Here is a 23,556-nt window from a genome sequence, read left to right on the forward strand (position 1 = left end):
GATGTGAGCACAAAGTATTTTTCTTGACACTAACACTGCCTAACATTATCCTTAAATATGGAATTTACATGCTAAACATTTCAGATATTGACAAAAGCAGAGAACCATCACACTAATGTCCCACACAGACCTGTGGACGGGTGGAGGGATGGGGAGGGGGGATGGATGGATTGACAATTCAGCAGCTAGAGGTAATCAGAAAAAAGTTTGACTTAAAGGGTTAGTTCACCCAAAAATGAAAATTCTGTCATTAAGTACTCACCCTCATGTCGTTCCACACCCGTAAGACAGTCTTATTTTTGATGAAATCCGATGGGCATATGACTCGTCCATAGACAGCAATATAATCAACACTTTCAAGGCCCAGAAAGGTACTAAAGACATCGTTAAAACAATCGACGTGACTGCAGTGAACACTTTGTGCGCAAAAACAAAACAAAAATAACGACTTTAATCAACAATCTCTTCTCTTCCGTCATTATCCTTATGCAGTGGCCGCAGTAAAGCACAGTGAAGGCTTCCGTATGATGCTGACGCAGGAGCCAGCCAATAATGAGTCAGAGTTGTGACGTAGAACCTGGAAGTGCTGGACGTAAACAATGTAAGAGAATGCCACAGAAGATATTGTTGAATAGTCGTTTTTTTTTTTTTTTCTGCACAAAAAGTATTCTCATCGCTTCATAAAATTAAGGTTGAACCACTGCAGTCACATCGACTGTTTTAACAATGTCTTTTGTACCTTTCTGGGCCTTGAAAGTGTTGATTATATTGCTGTCTATGGACCAGTCATATACCTCTCGGATTTCAGCAAAAATATCTTAATTTGTGTTCCGAAGATGAACGAAGGTCTTTCGGGTGAAGGTCTCAACGACATGAGGGTGAGTAATTAATGACAGAATTTTCATTTTCATTTTTGGGTGAACTAACCCTTTAAGTTGTCTGCTATTATCTATAAACTGATTGAAAATATGCTTTAAATGATATTTGATTGAACAGAATCATTGAAACTAACACAAGTGAAGCAGCAAGAATACCGCATGGAACGAAAATTAAGTAGCCTAACTGAGGTAATGTGCATATGGCTTGTACATGAAAAAAGAGCTCTTGAATGGATGATTTCAGATCAGCTTTTTTCTCTCTAACACACTTTTTCTAAGACATTTGGAACAAGGGGCAAAAACGATACCGTAAAATAATAATAACACACACACACGCACACACACTGTTAAAAACAAACACGCATGCATGTCCTTAACTTCCATTCTAAAAATTAAAGTGTCTGAAGTATTTTGGCAATAAACAAATCAAAAAGTTAAACGTCTTGTGGCAGTTTTTCCCACTATGCAGTATGCACACTTTACGGCTGATATCTTTCATACTCCATAACACTAGCAAAAACAAGTAATGAACAGAAAGAAAGAAAGAAAAAAAAAAAAAAAAAAAACTTTGTTTCAACACTAAGATGGCTTATGATTCACATAACTTGGATCACTCCTTAAAGGGACAGGTAATTATTAAGCAAGCTTCTCTTTGCTCATACCAGTCAAAAATTTAAGACATAAGCACCTAGTCAGACGCCAAAAGGGACGCTAACATCCAGTATAGGAGGAGATCTTTGTGGGCAGAAAAATCAGTGCCTTTCCAGAAACTGATGATATGTAATGTCATGCTGGGTGAATGTACCATATGCATTTCCAAAAAACAGCCAGAAACTCACCCTAAAATCTGTCCTAAAATAGGAGCTGCTGCACAGAGAATGAAAACTAAAATTTTAAAACACAAACTGTCCATCAATGCTAAATTTTATAGGGACAGAGGCTAGGGAAATGAACCCTCTACCCTATTTACAAGCTCTAACGTCACTCTAGCTGCTGGACTAAAAAAAGATGTGTGCTAGAGATTGGCAGAGCATGTTGGGTATTTTGTCAATTGTTGATTTTTGTCAGAGATGTATACATAAAGAGGCAATTTCTGCTGCAATACTGAGGACTTGTTGCCTCATCCTTTAAAAAAGGCCAGATGATTATTTCTGATATATTCTGGTGTGATCTTACAGACCTATACTCTATAAAAGACAAAATAACCATTCAACATTGCTAAAATGTAAATGGCACTTGTGCACCCATAAAAGTTTAAAAGAACTGTGTGTAGTGAGTCTACATTAGCTAGTCTCTGAAGTGACAGAAACGTAGGGAGTGCAAGTTTACGGCCAAATTCCTCCAGCTTAAAGGATGCAAGTCTCTGAGTGTACAAAAATCATTATGCACATAGATATTTTATATAGACTATATACAAGATTTATATGCACAATTTCCTAAAGCTTAATGGATAAATGGTCCTGTACAATTAAAAAAAAACAAAAACATTATGAACATGAGATTATTAACAAGAGATGACCTCTCATCACCTTTATGAGCAATTGATTTTCCTGTCTCTTTGAGTGCATCGTGTCCCTTGAAAAAAAAAAAAAGAAGACTGTTTGCTTGAAAAAGCTCAGGGATATATTAGTCTACAGGTCAGTGCCAGGAACAGTGGAAATTTGGAAACAAATTTTGTCCTGGTGTTATTCCTCAGTGCCTTGACTGGGTGGGAAGGGTAGGGCTACGGCATGCTCCTGTGCAAGAGCTGCGAGCTCTTTGAGAAACTCGGAGAAAATGACAGCACAGTAGACTGCATTTTTCACCCTTAGTGCCTCTGCCTGCTTCTCCAGGCCAGAGGCCCCACCGGCCGCGCCACCCCGGAACAAAGCACTGTGCAGGGACTGCCCTCCATCTCTTACGTGGGCCAAGGCCAACTGAGCTGCATGTCGAGCTCTCGTAGGACTGTTGGTGTGCCTCAAGATAAGATCGCCCAGAGATGGCTTTCGGCTTTTAACTGTGGGAGAGAAAGAGACATGAAGAGAAGGAAAGGAAAAAAAACAAGTTAAGATGCCTTATGCATTATTATACCTCTTCAGAATTTTACAAATGAGTTGAAAGGTATGTGAACCATCCCCATTAACCTGAAGACTGAATATAATAACAAAAATCCACAGGGTATCTACAGAGATTTTAAAATTCAAATTTCAAAATTTAAAATTCAAAATCTATACACTGTGACAGGTGGCCAGAGAGAAGCCACCTGAGAAGAGTTTATGTTGAAAAAAAAAAAAAAAAAAAAAAAAAAAAAAGATCTTATGCATAATGCAGGGCTTTTAATTATAAACAAGCCCAAAATAAACATGACTCTTATTTTGAAATGTATATGCTTTACTACTTCCAGCTGCTTATAAAAAAAAATAGGGAGACAAAATATGCACTCTTACAACAATCTACAACATATTACAATATAAAACCATAATGTAAACACTGTCATAATTCACCAAAAGACCATAAGCAATCATTTGGCATAAATGCGCGGTATTTGTCGGTATCGGCCAATACTAAGCTGGCATTCTGATGTAGAACCCGGAAGAGCTGCACTATGTTTACTACATGAACCGTGTAGGAGAAAGACATGAAAGAGAAGACAGACCTGCTGAATAAAGTCATTATTTTTGTTTGTTTTTTGCACACAAAAAGTATTCTCGATGCTTCATAACATTAAGGTTGAACCACTGTAGTCACATGGACTATTTTAACCAAGTCTTTAGTACTACCTTTCTGGTCCTTGAAAGTAGTAATAATGTTGCAGTCTATCAGAGGTCAGAAGCTCTCGCATTTCATCAAAAATATCTTAATTTGTGTTCCGATGATGAACGAAGGTTTGGAACGACATGAGGATCAGTAATTGATGACAGAATTCTCATTTTTGGGTGAACTAACACTTTAAGGCCTTAAATTTAATTAAACTTTAAAGTTAAGACAGTTTAAGGGCCCACGGGAACCCTGAATTCAAATTATTTTCAAGGTTTATATTGTGATAATGACCAACTGATTATTCATTATCCTTTACACAAGCAAATGTCACAAAAACATCACATCAAACATCTCAAACACAATAAACTCATTGATTTCAATGATTTCTCATTTTTGTTTCTGAGAGATTTCATTGCCTCTCATTCACCTACTTAATGAGTCTGATCGACGGAGGCTGGGCACTCCCATGGGTGAGTCGGACCAGTCTAACTTTCCTCTCGCAACCAGAAAGCGGCGAGCCTTTCTTAACATGGCAGGGAAATCTTCGTGCGTTGCTGCAAATGCCTCTATGCGATTTTTTACTGATCCCAGCACCTGAGGAGTGGAAAGAAAAGGAGTAAAGGTAAAATCAACATCTTGGATATTCCTTTTGATGCAATGGATTTAAGTTTCAGTCAAATTGTAAATTAATTACTTACTCAAACTATACCCAAGAACAATAAACATATTAAAATTATTTAATTATAAAAGAACAAAAAACAAACAAACAAAAATGCCAGAGGCAGTTAAATCAAAATAAAACAAGCAGTTTTTGAGATTTTCAGTCAACATAAAACAGAAAAAAATTGTGAGGTGAAGACGCTTATGAAAAAAGACTGTTTAAAACCAGGATAATGTTTTAAGAGAGTAAATAAAATCAGTTTTGATTTCCTGGTTCTGATCAGAAAATGTAGAAACCAATAAAAAGCGCAACTAAGAATGCTTCAATCACTGCATATTTCAAATCAAGCAGTCATGCTGATGGATTTGTCATATTTGTTCTTAATGCATTACCTGTATGAGTGATTTAACGCTGGGCTGAAACACCATGTTGGCGTTGAGGAGGAAAGAGCGTAGGAGTGGCTGAGGGTAACAGGCCAGCTGGAACACAACGCCCGTCAGCAAAATGTTCACATATAGGGAGTTCTGCATCATACTCTCCAGTTTACTGAACAGGACTGTTATAAATGGACCTACACAGAGGGAGAAGCGGAACCAGTGACTTATGGTTAGCTCTTGCTGAACTTGGACAAGTAACATAAGCACTCAAATCTTTAATTTGGTCATCTCTACATCGAGAACCTGTGTACGGTTGAGCAAGAGGTTGTCCGAGGGGTCGTGCGGGGCTAAATACCCCAGTGGTAGAGCTGTCAGGCTTTGTTTCACTGGAGCGCTGCTCAGTCTCCACTGGAAGACAGTCCTCATCCGTCAGGCTGGGAGCAGGAGCGGCACGGGATTCCCGAGAGGACTCCTCCGAGCTACGTGAAAGAACCCTTCTCTCTCTTACACGTTCCTCCAGCTCCCTCAGCTCTTGGTGGAAAGCCTCAATGCTGATTCCCTGGCATTTCGAGTCACCAGATAATGGCTCTGACGGCGCCCGCTCCAGCAACTCCTCAATCAGACGCTCAACGGACTCCGAACCCTTGCTGTCCCGGGCCACTGTGGTGGTCTCTGTCAAGCCAAGAACAGGAGACATTCTCTGGCTCTCGCTTTGCAGACACTCTTGGGCAGAGGAGGGCACAGAGGTTTGATGTTGCAGATGTGGCTTCAACTGCACCTGAGATGATTTCAGCGCCGACCCTACATGGAAATCATTGTAGTCGACTGGGCCCATACCCATTGACCCATTCATCCCCAGCTCAACCACGCTGCTATTTACATCTGACTCCCTCTTCACTTTCTTAACCTCCATTCTCTCATCCACACTGTCTGTGAACTCCACCTGCCCCATCCCATTGTAGAGTGCTGGGTGAGGTGCCGAATGAGAGTGTTGGGACACAGTTTCCACAGCACCTGATATTTCTGTAGAGACTGATGCAGAAGATGAAGATTGTAGGGGTACAGAGCTAGGAAGAAGGCTGCGTTTCTTACTGCGGGGTGTGAGACTGATACAGTTCTTGCTGATGGTAACATCCCACTCTCCACTATCTCGATCTGAACTGCTCCACTCGGCACGAGCTGCAGCCACCACTGCTGCCCTCTGCTGAGCGGGGTCCATTACAGAGAAATGCTCTGGTACCACACTGAGGGAGGGGTTGGACGTAGGAGGGGGAGGTGGAGGAGGAACAGAGTTTGGAGAGGGATTTTCTCCATCGTAAGGTGCCGACCAGTCTCGACAGGCCCAGGAGCAGAGCTCAATACCCTTCCGAGCATCACGCAGATACTCTAGGTAGCCAGTCTCTCCTTCTGAAGCATCTGGGAGTTGGTGCATGGGGCTGTCAGAAGAAAGAGGGGAAGAAACACTACCACGAGGAGAAGAGGGAGCATTTTCCGAGCCAGATGAGTTGGCTTGGCCTCCTGAGCTTTGCTGTCGAATAAAGAGAGCAAGGCGGGAAGGAGTGCTGGGTCTGGGGTGAACTGGTGACTCTGAAGTAGGACTACCCAACACTATAGGCAAAAACAGACAGAAAATACATTTTGGAGGTATGAACAGCAGCAATGTTTTTATCAGAAGTCTAAAAGCACATCTATTGTGTCCATAAATGTGCCTGACACATGCTTACTCTTACCCTTTCCCCAAAAAGCAGGTTCATCATCCCGCTCACTAGAGGGTGCTGAAGTGATTCTGCAGCATTCTGGTATGAGGGAAAGGAACTTGTCAGCTGATTTGCCATAGAGGTCTGTTTCTCTGACTGCCCTCCGCTGACTCAGCATTACATGTGTGCATGGCAACAGATACCTGGAGAGACACAAATCATAGCAGCTTTAAATAAAGCTTACAAATTAATTATTATTTTAATCTATTTCCCCCAAGTTTGAGCAATAGTGACACTTGCCTAATAAACCCACTAATAATACACTATAATCCTATCACATATGACATTTATACATGATCTACACTATATTGTATTTAATACAATTATTAATAATATAAGTTGAAATAACTGTTTTATATTTTAATATATTTTAAAATATAAAAACGATTCCTGTGATGGCAAAAGCTGAACTTTCAAAAAACCATTTCTAGTCTTGATAATCCAGAAATGATACCAATATGAACTAATACTAATAAACCATTTTAAAAGAAAAGCATGTATTTGAAATAGACGTATTTTGTAGCATTATAAATGTCTTTGCACTATCTACACAGCAAGGATGCATTCAATTTAATCAAAAGTGACAGTTTCTTGCAAAATGATTCACACACCCAAGCACACAAAATACCTGAGAACAAGCTGGAGCATGAGGTCTTCACAGTTGAGACTGAGCAATGTCTTGAACAGACTCAGAGAGACCATGCACAGCTTCAGAGAGAGGGAGGAAAAAGCAACTTTAGTAACAATGCTCCACATTCCCATAGCCAACAGCACTGACAAAACAGTGTCTTTTCCATCTATACATGCACCCCATATATAGCATGTGCAAAACTGACCCGTGAATTGCTGCTGATGCGTGTGAGTAATGTATCAAGGATGGTGTCGTTGTCATGGCGATGCAACAGAATGAAGCGCAGGAAGGTCTTAAGGAGGGAAGTTTCTGTGATACTGCGTAAAAACAAATCTAGATATGCCGTGCTTGCTATCATCTCATCCACCGACGACTGACAGAGGAACCATAAGAGACAGAGAGAAAAAGAGATAAAACAAAATAAGAAAAAATAAATTCCATTCAATAATCCATTCAAAACAATGTTGTATAGTGAATGAATATGGAAACAGCCATTTATACCAAACATGGCCCAGTTCATTGTGGTTCACCTTGTGCAGAGCGGGGCCCATGACTGGCACCAGGAAGCCGTTGTGGAGGTAGTCAAGGAGTTGGCAGCGCACAAGAGGGTGTGCCACCTGTACTACAGCATTGCAGAATTCAAGACTGTTCATGAACAGCACTAGAGAGGAGACGCCCATCCAGTCCTCCCTCCGCAGTGCATGCCAGTCATCGCCCCGTACCTCAATCTTCCGTGGCAGGGATGAATATAGTCCACTCAGCCCTGTCGCTAGCACCTGGGGGAAAAAAGAAGAGAGTAAAAATAAGTTGCCAACATTACATAAAGTTCACCAAGCAACCTCTGCCGTATAAACATCAGCTGGTGATAGATTTAAAGCCTGATTAAAGGGCTATTTCACCCAAAAATTAAAATTCTGTCATTTATTACTTACCCTCATGCCGTTCCACACCCGTAAGACCTTTGTTAATCTTCGGAACACAAATTAAGATATTTTTGATTAAATCCGATGGCTCCGTGAGGCCTCCATAGGGAGCAATGACACTTCCTCTCTCAAGATCCATTAATGTACTAAAAACATATTTAAATTGGTTCATGTGAGCTGTTCAATATTATTATAATAAAGCGACGAGAATATTTTTGGTGAAAAAAAAAAAAAGAAAAAAAAAAAAAAACCTGACTTATTTAGAGATGGCTGCTTTCAAAACACTGCTTCAGGGAGCATCGGATCATAAATGAATCAGTGTATCGAATCTGCTGTTCGTAGCGCCAAAGTCACGTGATTTCAGCCGTTGGCAGTTTGACACGCGATCGGAATCATGATTCGATACACTGATTCATTTGTGCTCCAATGCTTGAAGCAGTGAAGCAGTGTTTTGAAATCGGCCATCATTAAATAAGTCGTTATTTAGTTTTTTTTGGCGCACCAAAAATATTCTCGTCGCTTTATAATATTAATATTGAACCACTGTACTCACATGAACTGATTTAATTATGTTTTTAGTACCTTTATGGATCATGAGAGAGGAAATGTCTTTGCTCCCTATGAAGGCCTCACTGAGCCATAGGATTTCAACTAAAATATCTTAATTTGTGGTGCGAAGATTAACGAAGGTTTTACGGGTGTGGAACGGCATGAGGGTGAGTAATAAATGACAGAATTTTCATTTTTGGATGAACTAACCCTTTAAAATGTAAATACATTTGCTATTTGCACTTCTGAAGCCATGCAGCGAACGAAGCCTGTAAATTTTGCAAGTTGCAACAAACCTTTTCCACTAATAAACTGTATAATAAAGTTAGTGTTAATTTTATGGCTGCTTCACCTTGTGTAATAATACGGCTTAACTGTGGTACAATCACTATACTCTACTACAACAAAAAGTATGGTTCTTAGTCCAAGCACAGTTATTCGTACTCAAACATCTTTGGTCACATGTAAAAATTTGGCAAAATTTCCTCTGTCCGTTGTCAATAGTGTAGCAATTAGGGCTGGGCAGTATGACGGTATATAGTGTCTATCGTTAGAGATTTTACTATACAGATTATTTTGCTGTATGTAAATATATCCGCACAGCAGAGTACTACTAAAAGTTATATACATGTAAGAGTGATAAAGAAACATGCATGAATGAGAAAATAAAGAGTGGGATGTGCTTGATGTTGATCCCAATAAGCTGTGAAAAAGAACTTACTGCGGTTGGTGCTCACGCTGACTGACACAGCTAAAGCGTGCACATAGAAAGCCACCTCCTCTCAAACAGCATGCAATCGCAAATGTTTATAATTTGCTTTGTCATTTTAAATAAACAAAAAATAAAATAAAAATAGCTATGTTGAGATATATATCGTTATCATGACATACATTTTTTCATACAGTTAAATAAGATTTTGGTCATATTGCCCAACCCTAGTAGCAATGTATGAATCACAGCTCGCACAGAATTCACTTTCAAAGCAAGTAGCTTTCTGTTTGTCAGTGCGGCATATTCACGTGACCTTAAACCCTATGTGAATTTCCCAACTGTGTGGATTCTTATTGAAATGACTGGATTTCAAACATGAAAATTCACTGAACAATGGTAAATGTGACCACACCTTAATGCTCAAATATGTTGAAGAGCATCATTCATGTCAGGTCTGGTTTTATATGTGGAACTTGGCCATGTCTTCTAGACCCACAAAACAGGCCATAAAAGAAATTGCCAGCAAGACCTAATGGATCTCTGGCATAAAAATAGCTAAATGTGACAAAGTAGAAAAAGAAAGTAAGAGAGAGAAATGTTAAGAGACTGAGGCACTGCAGTAGCATGGAGTCCTGGATGAGACCTCCAGTTGTATGTGTTAAGTGGGTCACATGAAGGCTCATATATTATTCTCATGAGGAAAGAGGACAGAGGAGAGGAAAGCAGCACATCCACTGAACCAGCAGCAAGTCCAACACTGTAGTCACAGAGCACAACTACAGATGACAAATGGCCTTTTCATTCCACAGAAGCCAATAGAATGAAACCCAGAGAAAATACTACAGGACTTTATATCTCCACTGAAACAGCCCTAAAAGGCACATGTGAAATGAACAAGTGACATTCAAAAGGCATGGCACAGACAAAAAAAAAAAAAAAGCACAGCATGACATCAACAGAAAGGACATTCATAAAGACATGCTAACAGTGAGGAAAGAGAAGAACAGAAGGAATATACAAATTTAAGACTGCTTCTCTAACTCCTCTGTGCCCTTTAAATCATAATTAATCTAGGATACAAGCACATTTTCAAAAGCAAGAACAAAAACATAAGATCAGGTAAGCACACACACATACAACAACAAACACACTCATGCTTACTGGGCAGAAGTAGGAGTTCTCAGCAATGTAGCGTGCAACAGCGTGGTTGCTGGCAGAGGTTGCCATGACGAGGAGCAGCGCGTCACGGGCCTGCTGCCCCAGAGCGCCGTCTCGATGGATAAATGGCACCAACAGGGAGAAGATCAGCAGGTTAGTAGGACCCTGCTGTACCGGCCCACACCTAAATAACAACTCCAAAACGGCAGTTTCTTTCGCCATGGACACACATACCTGACACAAACACAAATTATTTACAGTTATAAAACACAAATTAATACCTAATTAATATGCATGAATTCATTGCTCGACAATTCTGGATAAATTGCGAATCATTATTTTTTAATTTCAAATAGAGATCATGAGTCTGAACAGACAACTAAACAAAATGTTTAATTTACCTGAGGTTCTGAAAAAATGTTAATTCATTGCACTTTGCTATTCAAAAATGTTTAATTATTTTGAATGAATAATTTAAAAAGAAAAATCGATTTGAATTAATGATTCAATGACTCACTCATAAAGACCACTTTTTTCATTACTGGATGAATCAGCATTTTGAATTAATCTCTTGAATGAGTGATTCAATGACAAATACATTTTTAACAGTCACTTGTCGCCACCTACTGGCTTCATGATGTAATTGATACAATCTATATTTGAAGCATCAAATAAGATGATTTACTCTTTTGATCACAACCGTAGACATCAGTTTTTATACCCGAACTATTAACATTTATTTCAGTACTTCTGTGATAATCTGAGTTAATGTAACAGAAATAATGATACTGTGTCGAAGGTCATTGAGGAATAAGATTGTGTGGGTGTTTGAATTGATATTGTGATCTTTTACCAATTAATTGCGCAGCTCTAGCTGATTGTAATAGCATGTCCTAATTTTGCAGAATGTTTTGTAGTTGGTGGATGTTTTGTAGTTAGTGTTGTCAGAAAAATAAGTTCTACCCACTGATCTATATAAATCTACAGATCAGTGGTTCTAACCCAATCCCTACCCCAGCCCAAAACTAAACAATAACCACCTAAACCATAAATTAAATGGAAACAATTCAGTGGTGTACAAGCCACTAACACAGCTGTAAACTCAACCCTAAAATCTGATTGGCTGTCAGGACAATTGCGAAATTCTGCAAAATTAATTTACATACGGGAAACTGTGTAAGTCTGAATTCTGTAGAAATCTGCTGAGCAGAATCTTTGCAGGCCTGGTGATGAGTAACTGATTCAAACAAGTGTCAGAATCTGCCTGTCAAACACCTGATTTAGCAGCAGTACGAGGCTGGACTCTAGGGCAGGAGGGCAGCCCAGCTGGGGATCCACACACGCTCCCAGCAGGCTTAGCAGCGGCTGCAGCACTGCACTGTGCAGGAGCAGTGGCTGATGTGACTGTCCGATCAGCATCTCAAACAGTTTCAACAGCTCTAGCTGGCTGTCCGGATCCAGACCACGGCGCACATGCCACTGTACCAACTCTTCCAGTATATTCTCTGCCACCACCATCTCCAGAATAGGACCCATTGCTGCAGACATTCCACAATTCATTGTCACATAAAAAAACTCTAATATATTATGCTAAACAGTAGGGATGAACGATTAATCGAATTTGTGATAATATCGCGATATGACAAAATGCGATTTTTTAACCGCAAAGGCTGCAATTACACGCTCGTCACGTGACATGCAGGAGCAGGCAGTCTTTATAGAAAGCATCAACTTGGCACGGTACGCATATGCCTGGCATACAGAAAAGCAGTTTATGTTCAATCTATCTAATGTTGTGTTGTTCATACTATACAATAGAGATGGGAGAAAAGATTCGCTCTCTAACAATTCTGGATCGATTCTGAGCTTAGTTTTTAACCACAGATGCGCGATGGCACTGCGTGTGCTCTAGGAACTTATTCTGCTTGCTTCCAATTGCTCTCTCTCTCTTTCTCCCTCTCTCTCTCTCACACACACACACACACACACACACACACACACACACACACACCACTCGAACCATCCACAAAATAATCTTTATAAAGTTCTGAAAGGTTGAAGAGAATTACAAGGACATTCGCGCGCTTCATTGCACAGGATGCGCTGTGAGAAACGCGTCCTTTGCTTACGCTTGCAGTGCGCCATCTCGCCCGCTGGTATTTTCCTTACAAATGCTCTATGAACTCTGCCTCAGTTATGTAGTTATGTCAATTTCAAATGCTGACGCGTGCTTTGTAAAGAGTGCTTGGTCATGTGGCTGTGCATGGCTCTGTGCATCTCAAAACGCTTTTATGACGATCCCGTGCTTTTATGCTTTTCCCCCGGTTACACGGACAAGACTTAAGCTAGTCCCAGACTAAAATAAATGTTTGAGCTGTCTTAACTGAAAGCAACTTGCACTGACATGTCTTAAAATATATCAGTGCCATTGTTTTGTCTCAAGATGCACACCAGTAAGGTCTTTTCTTTCTTTTCTAAGGTACGTACGTTAAACTAAGGCCTAATCCTGGCTTAATCTAAACCCTGTCTTATATTAGTTTATTTAAAATCATTAACATGCAATTGTTTTAATTACATTTTTAATGTGTAATTATTTTAAAAAGTACTTATAATTACATATTTAATTAAATAATAAAATGAGTTTTATTAATAAGACTAATGAATAAGAAAAAAAGATCAAGAATCGTTTTGGAATCGGACTGCGACTCCCAGAATCAGAATCGAATTGTGAGGTGCCTAAAGATTCCCACCCCTACAATAATTTATTGCTTCTCTTTGTTGAATAATACAGAAGAAAGAGCTTAAAAAAATAAATTGCATATTAAATCACAATCGCAATACTGGTAAAAATAATCGCAATTAGATTATTTTCCAAAATCGTTCAGCCCTACTAAACATTACAAATGTATGCTCCATGGAGCTCACAGGAGAGTGTTTTTAACCTGGTGATTCAACGTCTCCCCCTGCCGGTCTCTCTTCCGCTAGCAGGCACAGCATCTGATCTGTGTGATTGCGAACTGCTGTGAGATCATCGGCACAACCACCCACTGAAGACTCTCTCTGTTTCAACACACCTGACACCTGACAGGGAGACAGGGAACAATTAAATTCTATTTGTGTTAAAGCCATAGAGGAATAGGTGTCTATTGATGATACTGATGTAGCGGGAAACAAATAAGAGCATCAACGTGCAAGAAGGAAGAAAATCTGTTGATGTTTGTGTGGGTGTACTGTATGTACTATATTTAAGCATACTAAAAGGTTATTGAAAGACATAAATACCTTTTTACTTTTGCATTCACATAAAGCACACATTTAAAGAACATATCACAAATAAAACTGACTTATTATGAATAAGAAAAGACAATTTGTAGTTAAACCAGCATGCCGAGCATTCATTTAACCATATAAAGCCTACAGTATTATATCTGATAGATGAAGTTAAAGGCCTCTAAATTATCAACATGATCAAAACTTTGCTGAAAAACCTGTTGTTCATGATTGAGGTTTACTTTCTTAGTAAGTAAAGGCCTTTCAGAGTTACAGCAGTAACTCTAAAAATGTCTGCAAAATCTTTAACAATATAAATATTATTCTTATATTTACAGAAGGTTACTTTAAAATGATCCCTCATATGCAAAAAGCAATGATTACCATGTATTAATACCAATAATTTTTAACACCTCACTAAAATGTATATGTAAAAGGAATCCATTTATTTGAATGGTTCAAAAAGAGACAAATGCTGCATACATAGATAATTTATAGTCAGTGCTCAATATTCAATTTAAATGTCTGCAGTTGTGCTAAGGAGATTATTTGCACAAACAGCATGAGGGTAAATAAGCCTATACGGTGTCTCACCTGTCTCCAGTGGTTCTCAAACACCATAAGACAGGTCTCGGGGTCGGCAGTGCATGGGCTGGATGGGGCTGCATGTCGACCGGTCCGAGTGCCTGGACCCCTTGGATTTAAACGACTCAACCAACTCATCTTAGCTTACAGGCTGATCCAAATTCAATCAAGAGGTCAACAGGGAAAGAATAAAGGGGGAGAGAGGGAGTAGTGTAGAGAGGGAGAGAAAAGGGAAAAGGGGGGGAGGGGGGTAAGGTGACTCACAAAAGGTGTCCAAAAATCAAGAAATGAAGAGTCCAGCTTGATGAAATAAGAGGTAAAAGCATAGAGAGGATGGAATCCTGCTGATGTCTGCAGCAACAGTCACTGTACACCAGTGATCAGTGTGTGAGCATGTGTGGCTTGTCTGCGCTCCCTGTCATCCAGTTTGCTATCGGCACTATACTCCATACCGATACATAGACTCTTCCAAACACACCTGCAGGGACAGAGAAAGAGAGAGAAAAAGGTCAATGATGACACATTAACACCTGCAGGTAAAACACAAACAGTGCAGTCAGTGCAAAGGTTAGATTCTGTGGGAGTTTGAAATGACAAGGCAGAAGGCACAGCACATTCAAACTCCAAACTTCAACAATAATCATTTAACATGCATGTTAATATTATGAATATATTTTATAATATTATATTTTATTTTATATTTATATATTTTAACTGTTAAAAAATTGGGCAACTGGTCAAATGTATTGTAGTATTCATGAGAAAACGCATCACCTTAGTAGGACTTCAAAGTGCTTCAAAGCGCGCCTACCTAAATATGTTAGCATAAATAGCACCCTGAGTTAAAGAATTAATTCTTTGAAGTACAAAGGGGTAAAAGGTTTAGTCATAAACAAAGGATTCAGCACATAAGTATTAGGGATGGGCATTTTTCAAAATATTGTATTCGAATATTTGGGCTTTTAAAAAATGAATATTCGAAAATTCGTTTATTTAAATGAGGTTAAACGAGAAGGACGTTATTGTTTTATATTCATCAAGATTTTGTAACAATTTCTGAACAAGTTTACGATTAGGCAATACACAATAAACTTACATTATATAGGTTTTCTCAAAGCATTTAACAATATGTGTAAACAAAAAAATTAAAGAACAAAAGCATTTAAGCTCAAGCAGCGCGAATGGGAAAAACGCTTATAAAGCAGACAGTGCCAGTTATCGTACAAAACGTAAGGTACATAATACACTCGAGTCAGTATATGGTTATCGTGTTTATATTTTTTCACATGTTCATGTTGAGAAAAACAATATCCACATGCTCGGGTGAGAAAATGAGCTGCACTGACAGACGTTGCAGAGACAAAGATAACAATAATACATAACGGTGTGCTAAGCTAAGTTTCTAACAGCAGAACTTTGTTTTCTGTTCGTAAATATATCTCCCTCGACAAAACTTAAAGGAAACATATGTCTCAAAATCATTCTGCTATCAGATAAGTTATCATCTCAGCTTACTCTGGGATAATTTACAACTGAGCTTACCTGTCATGAATGTAGTGATTGACAGCTGTCTTTCCTCTCTGGTATTTAGATTTCATGTGCTTTCTCATTATTGTGTTGATATTATGATAACTCAGTTTCATTAATTCATTTGATCAAAAGTAATTCCATTCTGTAAGATCATTTTCATCCAAGTAATTCCAAACTTCGCGAGGCAGTCGACAACATTTTGTGACGATCAAATAAAATAAACTTGTTAAACACGCTCCACAGCACCACCCGATGCATTTAGTTATAACTGCGAGTTTTAGTGCTTAGGATTTATCATGGATTTACTGCATTTACGGCCAGCAAAGCAATAAAGTAAAATCTGAATAGTATTTTTAGTTTTCGAATATTAATTACAGGTCGAATATTCGAATATTCGTGCACACCCCTAATAAGTATTCCTCCATTTCAGATTCTCAGTCTAAACAGTTCAGTAAACAACTTTACCAATACCCATAATACAACAGGCAGAGGCGCACACAAAACTAAAACACTGGAAGTGGTGGCCTATGTTCATCTATGCATTCAGCTGGTTCTCTAGCATTTCTGAAAACTTACCTGCAGACAACATCTATATCAGTAGGCTTCCTGTGATGTTTTACGGTCCCACAACTCTTCCTGTGGTCTTAACGAATGCAACAACACTTCCTGTTTTATTATCAGAACCAGTGACAATTCATATTGTCTTAGCATTCTTTTGAGATGACTAGACTTTAATTTCAGTACAAACAAGTTCAGTACATGCGAAGATTTTAAAAAAAAAAAAAAAAAAACAGCAGAATAAAAAAACAGATTAAAGAGAAATTTGTCAAAAAAAATTCTAACAGAACATTCAAAAGCCCATTTTTAAGGAAGCTAGCACTGAACACACACTCCACCCTACCATTCATTAAAAACTTCCTTGACCATGACAAGAAGTAATTTTTCCTTCCCTTCCCTAGAACTCCCACAATCCAAGAAAGATAGTTCACAATTCCAATGACATAATGCTATAGAGGCTGTGTCTCGAGGAAGGGCCCCTGTACAAGGGAGGAACCATGTGTCACAAACTCAAGGGGATACAAAGGCTTCTTGGTACTGTGGATTGGTTACTATGAGTCACAGAAAATTTCAACTGCAGCAACGTCCCATGCTCCAGACCAACATGTCCAACAACATCTACTCACGAGTGTACAGTTTCTAGCCAGCAAAGAGGCGGTACGAAAGCTTGGCATAGTTTTCTTCTTTAATTAGTTTAGTGCACTCAGCCCAACTGACCTCTACTCCTCTCTGACACTCTCTCTCCCTCGTAGTCATTGCTTAAGTCAGTCATTCACTAGTAATGTCACTGCCAAAACATACTGTGCGGCAGCTGCAATGACTATTATCGTCAACACACGCACATTATATTTAACTCAAAACGACTGAATTGCTCCTCAGTAGGCATATGCAAAAAACAGTACCATTACATTTATAGTCTATAACATGTAAAAAATGTCCAGTTTATGATCAAGAGTTCACTAGTAGTAGTGTCAACAACAACAACAACAACAACAAAAAACACTCAGGCGCTATGCTCAAGAATATCATGAAGCTGTGGCTTTGGATATCATGCTAATAGCCTATGATCAATACAAAACCACTGGAAGGCAAGCCTGCAACCTTTAGCCATAAAAGCTTAACTGCTAATGCTCCAGCTCTGGCAGTACACATAGGCGTTTCCTCCGAGGAGGCAAGGGAGGCAGTGCCTCCTCAAAAAAAACTGTATGAGAAAATAATAGATATTTCAAAAATAAAACAACAAATGTTACAAAATTTAACATTAAAAAGTGTAAAAGTCACAAATTTTTCTAAAGAAACACTGCCAAACACTGACACCCACAGGTAAAATTTCAGCGGGGAGTCGCATCTCTGTGCCTCCCTTCAGCTCATAGAAATAAAGCAGAGCCTCTTTGAGTTATGATTGGATATGATTGGTTTTGATTGGTGCGATAAATCCCGCCTCTTGTTTTTGTGCGCAGTCTCGTATCGGCCTGTATGAAGACAGTGATGGCGTTAATGGGAAGACTAATTAAAAAGTAAGTAAACAACTGTCACATATCACCACTTTGCGTCGTTAAAATCAAACTCGAAATGGCCTGAAAACATGATGAATCTGGGTTTTTTTAGTGAGCAATCAGCGTGGTGAAATTAAAGGTACATCTTTGTGTCTGTGACCACTGTGTACGTACAAGCTTGATGACTGCTGAAAATAAATAGACTATTAAAAAGAAAAGCTGAATATTAGTTAATAATATATATATTGTTTAAATTGTTATTGCCTTTAGTTAGTAATTTGAAACAAATGTAAAAATGAGTAAAAACACTAACTTGATGAAATTTATACTGTTACTTACGTAACAGTCGGGGTGTACGCCCCCAATATTTGCATATGCCAGCCCATGTTCAATGCATTACACAAGGGCAGCCAGTATTAACGTCTGGATGTGCACAGCTGAATCATCAGACTAGGTAAGCAAGCAAGGACAATATTTTTAGTGATGTTTGTAAATTGTCTTTCTAAATGTTTCGTTAGCATGTTGCTAATGTACTGTTAAATGTGGTTAAAGTTACCATAGTTTCTTACTGTATTCACGGAGACAAGACTGTCATTATTTTAATTTTTTAAACACTTGCAGTCTGTGTAATGCATAAACAACTTTCTTTATAAATCTCTCCAACAGTGTGTATTGTTAGCATTAGCTACGGAGCACTATCAAACTCATTCAGAATCAAATGTAAACATCCAAATAAATACTATACTTATGTGATTAGACACGTTGCATGACGAACACTTTGTAAAGATCCATTTTGAGGGTTATATTAGCTGTGTGAACTTTGTTTATGGTGTTTAAGGCAAGCGTGATCTCTTGGGGTGTGGAGCACGAGATTTAAAGGGGCTGCGCACCCTGAATTGGCGCATTTATAATGATAGGCAGTTAAAAAAATTAATAAAAAAAAAAAAAACTATGGGGTATTTTAAGCTGAAACTTCACAGACACATTCAGGGGACACTTAAAGACTTATATTACATCTTTTGAAAACATGTTCTTCGGCACCTTTAACTTAAAATTGTGTAACAGGGACATAAATGAGGACTTTGCCTCCTCAATTTAAAACACGGCGCACACCACTGGCTGAGAGGTGCCGCACGTGATTAAGTTAGCTGTTACGCTTTCTCCAATGGCAGACCTGCCAACCTTGGAAAATTTTTTCAAGTACCAGTGTGACCAGTTAAAATTTTTCAAGTACCAGTTCAAATTTTAAAAATTTTATTTTTTAAAATTTTTGATAATACAATACACAAAGCACAAAAACCTATCTTCTTTAATCTAATTTTGACTGTTAAAGTTTTTTTTTAATTTGACAATTAAAAATTTTACTACACCTGCTCAAAAGCATTTTTTAATTCATGATTAATCTTGCATTGGATAATGTTCAATGTTTAATGTTTAAAGTAAATCACATTCATATATTTAATATGGACAAAATTTTTTGTTTGCAATTTCAAGAAGGCTATATTTACATACAACTAACCTGACAGTTGAGTCATACAGGTTTTGTAATGAAAACTAGTCTACAATTAAGAAACCCTTAGAAAATAGTAAACATTGAGTTTACATGTGATTCATTTAAAATACTTAATTTATTATTCCAATATCCAAATATGATACCAAATCCCACAGAAAAAAAGGGTTTCTATTTGTAGCGTGCTGTCTTTGAATTATAAACAAGACAAACATTCACTGAATAAAAGGTTAGCCAATACAAACATATTTATAGAAAACAGTTGACAATGAATAGAAAGGACCAATAAGAGCAAAACGCATCGAGTATTCAAGAATATCAAGAAGTTAGTCATATAACGAGGGGTTGTGTTAACTAAAGCGTCCGTCATTTACCGAATCTTAAAAACACGGGTGGATAATTAAAAATCTTTTCTGACAAAAAAAAATAACACAAGCAAGAACAAATTTTAAACCAAACACTGCAATTTTCATTTTACTTCTCTGTGCGCGCACGCGTTTGTGTTTATGAGAGAGGGCTCATTGAGACAACGGTCATTAAATGCAAGTAACTAACGTGCTAGTTTTCATACAAAATAAGTAGGCTATGTAACATAATTAGGTACTTTAGTTAGTATTAACACAATAACGCAACACATGTAGGCTATACGTTTCTGAACACTGAGAATAAATAAATAAACGCCTGTTTCTCCAGACTTGCGCTTGTCAGTCAGTCACACATCACAACATTTTCATAATCAGCAATTTCAATTTTATTTAGATTTGTTGTTCAACATTACTTGTGCATCTTATACTCGTTTACCTTAAGGTGTCAGAAGTACCATGACTGCTGCTGTATTTTCCTCGATTGAGAATTCAGTCACAGACGGCGGGAGTGGAAGGAGGGATCGAGCGGGATTTTGTATTGCTGTCATTTGCAGTCTCTTTTTATTGATAGGCTGTATGCATTTGTCAATCATCCCCTCTTGCTATTTAGGGAAATGAACCCAGTGCTCAGATTGGTCGAACTCTTTTGCTGGATTTGAGTAATAGGCGTGCACAGAGGAGTCACCGGGTTTTTGCGTAGTATAGAATGACAAATCGTACCATCGTACTTTGAGGTCAAAATGCGTACATGTTGGCAGGTCTGCAATGGTAAGAGATACAGACCCTCTCATCTCCCTATAAGGCCATCCTTAAAAATATTTTGGTTTGCAGTAACAGTAAAATAAAAAAAAAGGGGTCGGTAGGTCGGTCTATATATTTTTTTTTTTCAAGTTTCAATGTAAAAAAAAAAAAAAAAGTACAATTTTGGTGATGGTGATTACGTAGGTATGAATTTAAACAAATTAGCATATCGTGATGTCACTGACTGGGTCTTTCAACCCGTGCCTTCGTGCGCAGCAGTGTTTCCACTGTCGGGCCTAAAGCGGGCGTGCTAGTGCGTGCCAGGGCCAGTCGCGTTTCCACTGTCACTTCCGGGGCTTGATCGTGCCTCATCGGGGCTTCCCCGGGGCCCAACGGCCCGGGTTTTTCGGCCCGCCGAATACCTTGGTCCAAAGCGGGCCAGCTCGGGCTTGAGGAGGGAGTGGTTACGAACAAGGGTGGAGTTTATCTGTGTGTGGAGACGGAGGCGCCGATGATTACATGTAGGTTACCAGCTAACACCAGCATTAAAGACTTTTAAAATCATTTTAGCTCAAAACTCACTTTCAGACAGCAGCAAGTGTTTTAAATAACTTATGTTTGTGATCCGATGTGGATTCTGATCACCAAGACTATGCCCGCTATTACCATAGTAAACATGGTAAATACGACGGCTTGAAGAAATCAGAGAAATATACGTAGGCTATAACAATCATGTAATTATTTTATCTGTCAGCACGTATCGTCTCTCAATGGGTTGAGACGAAGCAAACGCACCGGCCATAGTGTGACATCCGTTAACCAATAGTGTAAACATTGATGACGGTTTTTATTTAAAAGAAAGAACGTAGCCTTCGTTTGTATGTAGGCCTAGGCTATTTATATATTTACAATACTTACTAAAATATAATTAATATTTTATTGCTTTTGTATTAGTTCTTTGAAGAGTAAAAAAAAAAAATTGGTCGGTCTTAACGCAAATTTACAACCGGCAAGTCGGTCGGACTTAAAGCAAAAAAAAAAAAAAAAAAAATTGAGTTAGTCCTAAATTGACAGGGTCGGTCGGGTTACGGCAAACAAGAATATTTTTAAGGATGGCCTAATATACAATCTCTGGATCAATATTAGTTGCCACACCAATGCAAAGAATAATTTCTGCACTTCCTGTTCTTAGTTTATTGACATTGTCACTTATCTGCTTCACACATTTCAAGATGAGTTTTTGGTAATACAAGAAAACAACTTCATCTGCAAGTTTCCACTCTAAGATAAATAATTCTGTAATGTTTTTTTTCCAAATTCTTTGCTGGCTACAACACTCCAGCATAACGCAACTAGTGGTCCATAATGGGTCTAGGGATGTGCACGAGTACTCGAATGTGACAGCAAAGTTCGGTTATGAAAACGATGATCACTGTGACTTTAAAAATATATATTTATTTTTTTCTGATTGGTTATAGTGGCATTTTGGGCAGTACCCGAGGTCAGATTGTTTAGCTTTAGAAGGGTTCCAGTTTGCATTTTGCAAACTTTTTTCCTGCTGGTGCGAGTAAATTTTGAGTATCCACACTGGTGCGGTGACTGACAGCAAACATTAGATTCATCCGCGCTGACAAGCTGTGCCGAAGCACAATGCACGTACAGATAACTGTTCCACATATGACTGCAATTGCAGGTTTCAAACAGAGATGGCAACAAAGAGGAAAAACTGCGGACAGCAGCTTTAAGTTTTTTTTTTACATGAAGAGGGCTTTTGTGTATAGGACATGTTTTGTCCCTTATCTCAAGAATCAGTGACATATCTGATTAATCTCATATAAGATGCATTTGGTTGAGTTTATCAACCCGCTAGCAAAGCCCTTCAGTTTACTGGTGTTCATTAACTCTTCAGCGTTGGCTCAAACAGCATTATTGACTATGATAGTATATTCATCTGCACACTTTTACACGTTTGTCAGTGGTGTGTTCTTAGTTTTACGTCATCAAATTGCGAACGGTTTGTGAGATCGGCCAAATTTAGTGACTACCGATCGAGTCACAGAATGTGATTATCGGCCGTTACAGATCTGCATCCCTTACAGTGTTATTATTTTCAACAGTAGGCCTATGATTTAATTAAAAAAACAATTTTGTGATGGAAAATGTACAGGGATGTCTGGAATCACTTGACAAAGTGAAAAGTAGGTTATGCCTTAGTAGTGTTGCACGATATACCGGTACTAGAAATGTATCGCGATACCCTGCTTTTAAAAATGTTTAATTTTATTAGTACCGGTACTTTGAGTGCCAGCTGTATTTCCTAATGTGTGACAGCAAGGGGCAATGTGTGTGCAGTGCACTGCTTCTAATGCACATTGAATGCGTCTTTATTCCTCTCAACTGCGCAACCTTTTATGGTGACGAAACGAGAGGTGTGGTTGCATATACAGGTGCTCTTGCAGACCGTCCACAAATTGTTGAGAAAGCAGATGCACGAAGCGAAATATGGCATTATTTTGCTTACATTGCCGACAGCCAGGGCAAGCCCACGGACACCACAAAGCCCATCTGCAAAAGATGTCACAAAATAACGCAAGCGAAGGGAGTCAAAAGCATCTTGCCGTCAAACATCCCGATTTGTACAGAGAATTTAAAGAGCGACAGGTTAGTGAATGTGATACCAGCATTATGTTTATGCTCTCAAACATTAAATGAGTGTTTATTTTACTCGTGCAAGCAGACCTGAGGTGTATTATTGAGTCTAAGTTTATTAAGTGATATCTGGTTACAAAAATAAAATTAATTTAAAAATACATAAATATGTGAAGGGTATATACAGATATACAGATAAACCAATGTATGCTTTAATAACATTGCTCTAATTATTTACAGTAATATAATTTTTTACAATAATATTACTGTCAAAAAAAAAAAGATATAAAAAAAAGCATAACAGCAAAGAATTTACAATTTTATTGAGCATGAAAATAATAAACATTAAAAATTATATTAAATCTAACTCTGTAACTTCACGGCAATGATGCTCAAATCCAGAATTATCAGCCTGCACACTGGTGAAGAAAGAAGTTTTGTCATAAGTTATTTATTTACTTTTCCTG

General features: G+C 38.4%; 1 protein-coding gene across 1 annotated transcript in view; it reads right to left on the reverse strand.

Annotated features, from left to right (window-relative positions):
* Positions 1-760: 760 nt before the first annotated feature.
* fhip1b (FHF complex subunit HOOK interacting protein 1B) overlaps positions 761-23,556 on the reverse strand; it is a 28,124-nt gene continuing 5,328 nt past the window's right edge. Inside the window, exons 2-13 of the mRNA XM_067408664.1 lie at positions 14,250-14,718; positions 13,328-13,466; positions 11,661-11,923; positions 10,389-10,619; positions 7,574-7,819; positions 7,249-7,416; positions 7,041-7,120; positions 6,386-6,555; positions 4,959-6,263; positions 4,671-4,849; positions 4,049-4,211; positions 761-2,874 (exon numbers count right to left, since the gene is read on the reverse strand). Of these exons, the coding sequence (XP_067264765.1) occupies positions 2,564-2,874; positions 4,049-4,211; positions 4,671-4,849; positions 4,959-6,263; positions 6,386-6,555; positions 7,041-7,120; positions 7,249-7,416; positions 7,574-7,819; positions 10,389-10,619; positions 11,661-11,923; positions 13,328-13,466; positions 14,250-14,378 (3,384 nt within the window). The 5' untranslated portion in view covers positions 14,379-14,718 and the 3' untranslated portion in view covers positions 761-2,563. The remainder of the gene's footprint in view (positions 2,875-4,048; positions 4,212-4,670; positions 4,850-4,958; positions 6,264-6,385; positions 6,556-7,040; positions 7,121-7,248; positions 7,417-7,573; positions 7,820-10,388; positions 10,620-11,660; positions 11,924-13,327; positions 13,467-14,249; positions 14,719-23,556) is intronic.

Source organism: Chanodichthys erythropterus, chromosome 14, assembly GCF_024489055.1.
Source record: "Chanodichthys erythropterus isolate Z2021 chromosome 14, ASM2448905v1, whole genome shotgun sequence".
Classification (NCBI taxonomy): Eukaryota; Metazoa; Chordata; class Actinopteri; order Cypriniformes; family Xenocyprididae; genus Chanodichthys; species Chanodichthys erythropterus.